This window comes from Hypomesus nipponensis, chromosome 19, assembly GCF_054491055.1.
Source record: "Hypomesus nipponensis isolate SF chromosome 19, ASM5449105v1, whole genome shotgun sequence".
NCBI lineage: Eukaryota > Metazoa > Chordata > Actinopteri > Osmeriformes > Osmeridae > Hypomesus > Hypomesus nipponensis.
This window is the reverse complement of record NC_140379.1, coordinates 4762555-4772500: the sequence shown is the minus strand read 5'-3', so window position 1 is coordinate 4772500 and position 9946 is coordinate 4762555. Positions and strand designations below refer to the sequence as shown.

The window sequence follows — 9946 nt, the reverse complement described above, 5'->3', positions numbered from 1 at the left end:
AGGGTGTGTCGTGTGCTCGGAGGGAGAGAGATAGAGAGAGGGAGAGAGAGACAGAGAGGGAGAGAGACAGAGAGAGAGGGAGAGAGTGAGAGGAGGAAGTGCAGGGAGGTGAAATACAGCCTGCAGAGATGATGTTCTCTATTTAGTTCTCCTCCTTCGTTTGTTCTTCCTTCCCTCCCTCCATCTCCTCCCTGTTAATGCCCTGATGTCCCGACCCTGCATCGCATCAACACAAACGCACACACACACTCACAAATTCCCTACGCAACCCCACCCCCCCACACACACACAACAATAACAGGGCTCCATCAGAGTGACAGATGATGAAACGACACCAGATGACAGGAGAGTGTGACAGTGAGTGTGACAGTGCGTCAGCGCTCTGTGCCCCCGGGGTCTAGCGCTGCTGCTGAACGCCCCTCGCGGTCCGCACAGGCCCCTTAATGAAACGTCCTGCGAGAGAAAATTACTTCCCTTTTAATCGGAGGAGGGTATGAGAGGAAGCAGATGTCAGAGTTATCCACTGACTTCACGGCTTGGCCACGCGCCACCCCAGAAAAAAAAAAACACGAAACCTCTCTCCAACAGATTTACTGCTGCTGAGCCGTCTAATATTCCGCCACCCCCACAGCACACAGCCCAGCAAGGCACACAGGAGATGGGCCAGCCAGGGGCAGGAGGAGCCATCCCCCCAGCCCTCCAGCACGTTCTGCCAGAAACACTTGGAGATGGATCAGGTGGAGCTAATCCCAACATGTCAGGAATCAGTGCCTGACTGTCTGTGTGAATGACTGGTGACTTACTGACTGGACCTGTGTGTGAATGACTGGTGAATTACTGACTGTGTCTGTGTGAATGACTGGTGACTTACTGACTGTGTCTGTGTGTGAATGACTGGTGACTTACTGACTGGACCTGTGTGTGAATGACTGGTGAATTACTGACTGTGTCTGTGTGAATGACTGGTGACTTACTGACTGTGTCTGTGTGTGAATGACTGGTGAATTACTGACTGGACCTGTGTGTGAATGACTGGTGACTTACTGACTGTGTCTGTGTGAATGACTGGTGACTTACTGACTGGACCTGTGTGTGAATGACTGGTGAATTACTGACAGGACCTGTGTGTGAATGACTGGTGACTTACTGACTGGACCTGTGTGAATGACTGGTGACTTACTGACTGTGTCTGTGTGAATGACTGGTGAATTACTGACAGGACCTGTGTGTGAATGACTGGTGAATTACTGACAGGACCTGTGAGTGAATGACTGGTGACTTACTGACTGGACCTGTGTGTGAATGACTGGTGACTTACTGACTGTGTCTGTGTGAATGACTGGTGACTTACTGACTGGACCTGTGTGTGAATGACTGGTGAATTACTGACAGGACCTGTGTGTGAATGACTGGTGACTTACTGACTGGACCTGTGTGAATGACTGGTGACTTACTGACTGTGTCTGTGTGAATGACTGGTGAATTACTGACAGGACCTGTGTGTGAATGACTGGTGAATTACTGACAGGACCTGTGTGTGAATGACTGGTGACTTACTGACTGGACCTGTGTGTGAATGACTGGTGACTTACTGACTGTGTCTGTGTGAATGACTGGTGACTTACTGACTGGACCTGTGTGTGAATGACTGGTGAATTACTGACAGGACCTGTGTGTGAATGACTGGTGACTTACTGACTGTGTCTGTGTGAATGACTGGTGACTTACTGACTGTGTCTGTGGGACCTCAGCTCCGTGACAGGGACATCTGGGGGCGGGGCTAGTGTCTTATTAGGCTGATCCCTGACGGACAGCTGTGGGGAACTAATTGGGTTGAACTTTGCTGATCCGTTCAACAGAAGCAGTACAGTGGTGAAAGGATCAGAATGTTCTAAATGACAGTTACTGTGGGTTGGTGTGTGTGTGTGTGTGTGTGTGTGTGGAAAGCAACTCCTATTCTCTCTCACCTGATTTTTCCATCTGGTTATTCTCTCTATGCCATCTCTTTCCTTCTCTCTTTCCATCTCCCCTCTCTCTTTCTCTTCACTCTTTATCTCTCTTTCCTCCCTTCCACCGGCTCCAGCCTCTCACAGCCGGGGTGGAAGTGGCGATTGGGATGCGACAGACACGGCCTGTATTGATCAGTGGCTGCAGCCTCCACATGATCACACCGTGACAGAAAACAATCTCATTCTGCTCGGTCCCTCCTCTGGCTTCCCTCTCTTCTGCTTCTCTGAACCCCCTGTCCCAACCTACCCTCTCCTCCTCCGCCTGTCCCAACCTGCCCTCTCCTCCTCCCCCTGTCCCAACCTACCCCTCTCCTCCTCCCCTGTCCCAACCTCCCCTCTCCTCCTCCCCTGTCCCAACCTCCCCTCTCCTCCTCCCCTGTCCCAACCTGCCCTCTCCTCCTCCCCCTGTCCCAACCTCTCCTCTACTCCTCCGCCTGTCCCAACCTCCCCTCTCCTCCTCCCCCTGTCCCAACCTGCCCTCTCCTCCTCCCCCTGTCCCAACCTCCCCTCTCCTCCTCCCCTGTCCCAACCTGCCCTCTCCTCCTCCCCCTGTCCCAACCTGCCCTCTCCTCCTCCCCCTGTCCCAACCTCCCCTCTCCTCCTCCCCTGTCCCAACCTCCCCTCTCCTCCTCCCCTGTCCCAACCTGCCCTCTCCTCCTCCCCCTGTCCCAACCTCTCCTCTACTCCTCCGCCTGTCCCAACCTCCCCTCTCCTCCTCCCCTGTCCCAACCTGCCCTCTCCTCCTCCCCCTGTCCCAACCTGCCCTCTCCTCCTCCCCTGTCCCAACCTACCCCTCTCCTCCTCCCCTGTCCCAACCTCCCCTCTCCTCCTCCCCTGTCCCAACCTCCCCTCTCCTCCTCCCCTGTCCCAACCTGCCCTCTCCTCCTCCCCCTGTCCCAACCTCTCCTCTACTCCTCCGCCTGTCCCAACCTCCCCTCTCCTCCTCCGCCTGTCCCAACCTACCCCTCTCCTCCTCCCCCTGTCCCAACCTCCTCCTCCCCACACCCCACCCCTGCTCTCTGCACCCTCTTCATTTCAATCTCCAATCTCCTCTCACCTGTCCCCTCTCCCTCTTTCTCTCCACACGCGTCTGATTCTCCCCCGACACCTCTGGCCTCTCTGCCTTCTTCTCCACAGGTGACCGGCCTATTCAGGCCATAACCATACCGATTAAGGGAATTCCTGCCTTTCGTTATGTTTAATATTGACAGATTTTTAGAGCTACAGTTTAGAGAGACATGATAGGGAGTAACAAGAGAGACATGCATTAAGAGGCCCTAGGTTTGGATTTGAACCCAGGCCTCTACGGCAAGGCCTCAGCCAGCCCCATGCACACCTGGCCATTGGTAAAACATGTCTATCCAGACAGCGCGTAGTCCAGCACTGTATGTATGGGCGTTCAGTCATTCAATCAACATTGTTTCCTTCTGCTCTAGATAACAAGGAGCGTTTGGGAGAGGGTGCTAAAGAGGGGAGAGAAGAGAGAAAAGGAAGAGAGAGAGAGAGAACATCTGTCCAGAAAGGACAGGGTGGCGTCAGTCCCTGCGGTGTGAATGTGCTGCTGGGCGTGTGACATCACAGCGTGGGATGTGCTGACAACACTGTCTCCTCTCCTGTCCTCTCTTCTCCTCCCCTTTCTTTTCTTCTCTTGTCTTCTGCGTTCCGTCTCCTCTCTTATCCTCGCCTACCCAATCCTCCCCTCCCCTGCTGCTCTCCCCCTCTCCTCTCCTCCACTCCCTTCCTCTCCTCCACTCCCCTCCCCTGCTCCCCTCCACTCCCTTTCTCTCCTCCACTCCCCTCCTCCTCTCCCCCACTCCTCTCCCCCTCTCCTCTTATCTCCTCTCCTCCCCTCTCCTCTCCTCTCCTCTCCTCTCCTCTCCTCTTCTCTTCTCCTCTCCTGTCCTCCTGTCCTCCTTCCCTCCCCCTCTCCCATCCTCCCCTACCCATCTTATCCTCCCCCTCTTCTCTCCTCCTCCTCTTCTCCTACCCCTCTCCTCCCCTCCCCCTCTCCTCTCCCCCTCTCCCCTCCTCCTCCTCTCCTGTCCCCCTCTCCTCCCCTCCCCCTCTCCCCTACCCCTCTCCTCCTCTCCTCTCCCCCTCTCCTCCCCTCCTCCCCCTCTCCTCTCCTCTCCTCTCCTCCCCTCCTCCCCCTCTCCTCCATCCCCATCAGCAGCATATGGCCGTTTACTCGTTCCCAGTCCTCACAGGGATGCACTCTCCTGGACTTAATGCAGCGGATGAAACCCTGACATCTGCTTGTCCTACTTACAACTGCTGCACAATCTGCAGCTCTGCTCTGGACTCACCCACGTCCACACGTTAGCGTCCTCATCCATTCTCATCCCTCATCAGGAGCGAGCCAGTGGCCCGTCACTGACACAGCTATCACCCCCCCCCCCTGATAAACACAACCCCCCCCCCCAGTTAAGAAATCCCAGGCAGACAGGTCCCATTGGACAGTCTCACAAGAGCACAGCTATGTGACAGAGTCTACCGTGTAGACAACGTAAAGAGCTTTGTCCTACGTAGCAAGGCAAGATGCTCCCGTCAGGATCAACCCTCAGACTAGGCATCGACAGAAGTGGAGTCAGAAGGGGGGGTCAGATGGCTGAGCGGTTGGGGAATCGGGCTATTAATCAGAAGGTTACCAGTTTGATTCCCGGCTGCGCAAAATGACATTGTGCCCTTGGGCAAGGCAAGGCACTTCACCCTACTTGCCTCAGGAGAATATCCCTGTACTTACTGTAAGTTGCTCTGGATAAAAGCGTCTGCTAAATGACTAAATGTGAGAGAAGGAGATGGAGAAACGTGAATCCAGTAATCCTGCAGGCTTACGCCGATCCCTCTGCGACACGAGACGTCAGGAATCTGCCTCGCGTTTCTGGGAGAACCTGCGCCCCTCCGCGTCCTGTCATGCCAGCTTTATTTATACGACGAGAGGGGGCGGACTGTAATCAATGAATGCAGGGAGCTCTGGAGGTCAGCATAAAAGAAGACAAATTCCCCCTCCATCGATTAACACATTCAGCATGGCTTGGCTCTCTCACCGTCTCCTCCGAAAGCCCGGTGTTCATAATTAAACTTGCGCTGCTGTGTAAACCAAGAGATGGAGCCATCTCTTAATAGCCGGCATTATTCTGGGCGCTGCCGAGCCAAACCCCATCTGCCTGAGAGGTTCAGAGAACGTGCAGTTCCTTCCCAGCAATCCCAAACCAGTGGGCAGCCGTTTCAAGTTGTAAAGCCTGCAGCTGGGCACTTTATTGAATGTACAGTGACAGCTGACGTGACGCTAAGATGTCAGCTGGTCACTGAGGATCAGCACCCTCTGGAGTGTTATTCCGGGTGTGGGGCACCGTGTGCACGGAACACCCTGGCAGTCCAACAGCATGGTTCTAAGAATCTGTCAGTGTTCCAACTCCCCTGCACCCCCCCATCTCCCCTGTCTAGTGCCTTAGCTAGTCCTTCCCTGTCCCCTGCCTGGACCAACCTTTCATCCAGAACATTAGACATTCCACAAGCCCTCACCCTCCCATCGCTACTGAACTATGACCCCATTGTCAGTGATCGTTTACGACTGGACAGGGATTTTAGTGTGTTTCGTGGGGTACTTACCAAGTCCTCGTTATTCAGGGTCGATCTGGTCACCAGGGCGAACGAGATACCTGCCTTTCGAGCAGTTAGAGTCTAGGATGGAGAGAGATAAGAAGGAAGGAGAGAGATTGACAAATACATGATACGACTGACAAGCTGCAAATATGATATCATGACCATGAGGGTCACGTGTGTGCAAGACAGACTACAGCGCACCACAGGGCATCAGTCAAGCAGCTTTATCTAGCTTGCTTCAGAGTGAATTAAAACAACCTCCGGAACAATTTCATTTATTTCCCATGCCCCCCCCCCCCCCCCCCTCCCATGGAACTGAATAAGACTCCTCGACGGAGCTAAGAGAAACAAATTGAGCCACGCTATCTATCCTCATTTGTCTTCAACTCAGTGGATTGGTTCATTTGTCTAATCAGTTCCTTTGCAAAGCACAGTCAACCCTTTTGGGCCCGTTTTACTGAGGAGGATTGAGATGAAGACAAACAACGGCACGAAAACGAATCGTCTCTGCCTTCACGTCACAGTAAAGCCCTCGATCTGTGCTGTGGCCGAGGAGTTTATTTTGCCTGTGAGAAGCCGTTGGTCAGCACAGGGGCTGGAACAATCAGTGAAGATAGGATGGGATGCAACTCACCAAAGCCTGAGGGATCCGGGGAGGCGCGGAAGGAGGATAGAAAGTCGAGAGATTGAATTAGAGAGGTGGATTTGGGGTCACAGGGTGCACACACAACAGGGCATGTCCGTATTGAGAGCCTGTCTCCTGCCATGCAGGACTGGACGTCACGCCACACTGCTCTACCATGGCTACTCGTCCAGAGACCTCATACTTATATGTATATTTGTATTCGTTCATGCATTAAAAAAAAAAGTGACTCTGTAGCACTCATGCTTGGCATTTACGGTGTGTTTTGTCTCTGTTGGAGGAGGCAGTGTGCACAGTCCTAGTTCTGCTGTCTGTCCTGGACGTTATTTAGGACAATAACAGACAAACACAAGACACACACTCATGTACGGGTGAAGCCAGCTGCACAACACTGACTCAAACACACACACACACACCGACAATCACACACACGCGCACGCACATGTTGACAAATGTCACACCCACGTTAGCTAAATCTCCACTGAGCCAAGGTGGCCAGAGTTAAGGGGAGACAGGTTCACATTTAGCCCCTACTCAAGGAGGTTGGGCAACAGAGAGGAATGCAAACATGGACAGCTGACGATACTGGATCAGTCTTTACCACCACCCTCTCTTCTGCAGCCCAGCTATGGTAAAGATCCATGGAAGCCATGGAAGATGTAGGAGGGACGTGACCTCTACATGAACTTAGAGTGTTGATGTAAGTTTATTAACATGCACTGGTACTGCTGAGGTTGCTGCAGGCAATACAGAAAGACCTTGAGTCCAAATATTGATGTTGAGGTGAATGAGGTCATCATAATAATAGATTTTTATTTGTAACGCACTTTACATTTGAAACAAATCTCAAAGTGCTAAGGTATCAAACAGTGCTTCAAATATAATAATATATACGTTAATTCATAATAAAAAGATTTTTTGCATCCCACTGTAGAGTGAGGATCCCTCCCGTCCCAACCAATCACAATGCTGTTGCTGCCCTGAAGCAATCACACAGCCAATGGGGGACATCGACAGAGGAGAGGCATGAGAGAAGGGACCAATTAGACCACTGAATACCGACTTCATCCAATGTGTAAAAGGCTTTCTTCAGTGCTGCTTTTACATGATTTAAAAAGCTCACACAGTTAAATCAGAAGTCAATGAAGTCCTTAGATATATTTTTAGGTTGAGTTGTCACCATTTCATATCGTTCTGCTTCTCGTTATGCTATGCTATGCTATGCTATGCTATGCTGTGCTGCAGGCCCAACTCCTGCCCAGATGGGAAAATGTTTGGTGTTGGCCAGGCTGAAATCTGACAACTCACTGAAAAATATCACCCATAGCTGTTATGGGGCTGTGTAGGAATGGCAAATTTACACGCATAAAAAACCCATAAACAAAAATCACAACCCATACTTACCAAAATATTGTTGGTTATTAATTTCATGAGAGATATGAACAAATACAGCATCAACTCATGTCGTTCACTGTGATACAAAAATTCATCAGCATCTATCCGTATGACATAAAACTACATTATCATTATATATTTTACCAATAAACACAGAGCAGTAGTTGGCAAGACACTATTTGTATAAACTGTGCAGTGGGTCTTTAAGAGTAGATTTGAGAGGTCGAGTGGATCCTTCATAAAGTGCACTTTAAGAGTAAACAATTCATCTATTTCTCAAGAGCCTGAGCATCTGGTCTGATATGATTTCAAAAAACATGAATATGAAAACAGACACTTAGGCACGAGACAAACACAGTACAAGACTAACAGTTACTGACAAACACCAGCAACTCTCGCTACATAAAGTGGAGTCGACTGGACCGCCAGAGCTAAGCTTTTAAAACCTAGCTAGGACACTGTTAAAGCAGGCCGCACTAAAGCGGGCCTATTTGCCGGACGTGACATATTACGCTACGATAAAACAAAACAGGAGCATCAATATGATGCAACGCTACGACTAGGCCTCGTCTCTCCGCGCTAACTGAATAAGTGCTGAGAGTTACGACCGGGGGATTAGGTTTAACATGGCCAAACGGCACGCTTGCTCTGCTCCACATTTAGCATACTTACACGACGCAGTCAGGCAATGTCCCTCTGTCTGCCAGGGTCTAGTATAGGGGCGGTCAGATCTATTACACGTAAATCACACCTAACCTTGTTGAGGCAGATAACTCACCAGGTCTCGGACAATAGGCATGGTCCTCTTGCGGCGTAAATCTGGCATGCTGTCAATACCATAAAGAATGCTGCCAGCCCTGGGAAAGCAGACAGGTTTAGAGAGTATTAATATCATAATAACGCTGTGCTGGGGGAGACATTACCACGTTGAAAGGGGGCCCTGATTTACAATGCTTGCCAACCCCATGGATCATACTCCCATGCTCTGTGTCCCTGGCTGTCCTGGGCGGGGGGGATCCCTTGGCCGTGCCCCCCACATTTCCCCCACACCCCCCCCCCCCACCTCTCCCTGCCTCAGGTATACACGAGAGGGCTCCCTCTACCGTGACTCTGTCTCCAATAAGGATCCATCCCTCTACCCTCTCTCTCTACAGCAGGGTCTACATTAAGGATTACTCCATCTACCCTGCCTCTAAAGGTAGATACAAAAGATCAATCCCTTTGCCCATCTCTCTCCGTCGACCTTCATCCTGTCTGCAGTCTCCACTAAGGGTCCATTTAAACTCCACTCTCTCAGCCTCTCTCTCCCCGGTGCCTCCACTGGGAGCGAAGCCTCCAGGGAGATCCTCTCGGCTGTCCCTCACAGCCCTTTAATGACCTCTACGTGACATCACAGCTCCCTGGTGGCCCCCCTCCAGCCCTCGGGCAGCCTTGAGTGACATCACAGGTACGAGCCCAGAGATATGAATCTAGAAGCCTCTGCTAAAGCATGTGCCAAGCCCTCTCAGTCCAGCGGGAACGCCTGGCTGTGTTACTGCGTAGACATCTGCACACGGTCAGCTGGAGGGATAACAGGGAACAGCAGGGAGCACAAACATCCAGCTATTATCTTTGTATATCATCTCAAAACGCAGTGGCACGCGTTCTGACTCGCCTGAATATGTCTGTTTCCCTGACCCCCACCTTATGACAACCAAAGTAGCCACCCTTTGTGTTTGTGTACAGGGAGCCGATATTATGACCACCTACGCTCACGTGCATTTCCGAGCGCGAGCCAATGAGAAGGGAGTATAAAAGGCGCCACTTACCCACCAGCCTGAAGCCCAAGCACTTTGGGATCCAGGACATTGAGAGTCTGTGGAGAGGAGCGCAGGACAGTGTCAGACACAGCTAAACTCAACGCGGCACGCAACCACTCACAGTGCACACACAGGGGGAAGGACGCAGCACAAACGGAAGAAAAAAAGAAAAGAAACAAAAAAAGGCCCAATTTGGAAAAGTACAGTACATGTGGAGGTCAGTCAGGGACGGAAGTGAGATGGGGACAGTAAAGGAGGAAAGTGGGATGTAGCTTTAGGAGCACAGAGGAAGAGTACCGCAGGCCAGAGCAAAAAATGATTTCCTGTCAATGTGATTTGAGAAGCGGGTCCTCAAATGCAGCGTCGCGGAGCGTGTCGTCCATGCTGCTTAGGGCCAGATTGGCCTGTTGTGTAAGGATCTCCCCCTCACTGACCCCAGTCTCTGTGACTGTCTACAGTCCCAATCATCGTCACAACAGAAGGGAAGAGAAACA

The 9946-nt window shown here is 51.5% G+C and overlaps 1 protein-coding gene across 1 annotated transcript in view; it reads right to left on the bottom strand.

Moving 5' to 3' along the window:
- Positions 1 to 9946, bottom strand: part of unc13c (unc-13 homolog C (C. elegans)) — an 86218-nt gene that overhangs the window by 57343 nt on the left and 18929 nt on the right. The window contains exons 6-8 of the mRNA XM_084682334.1: positions 9462 to 9508; positions 8432 to 8510; positions 5622 to 5693 (exon numbers count right to left, since the gene is read on the bottom strand). Coding sequence (XP_084538460.1) covers positions 5622 to 5693; positions 8432 to 8510; positions 9462 to 9508 — 198 coding nt within the window. The remainder of the gene's footprint in view (positions 1 to 5621; positions 5694 to 8431; positions 8511 to 9461; positions 9509 to 9946) is intronic.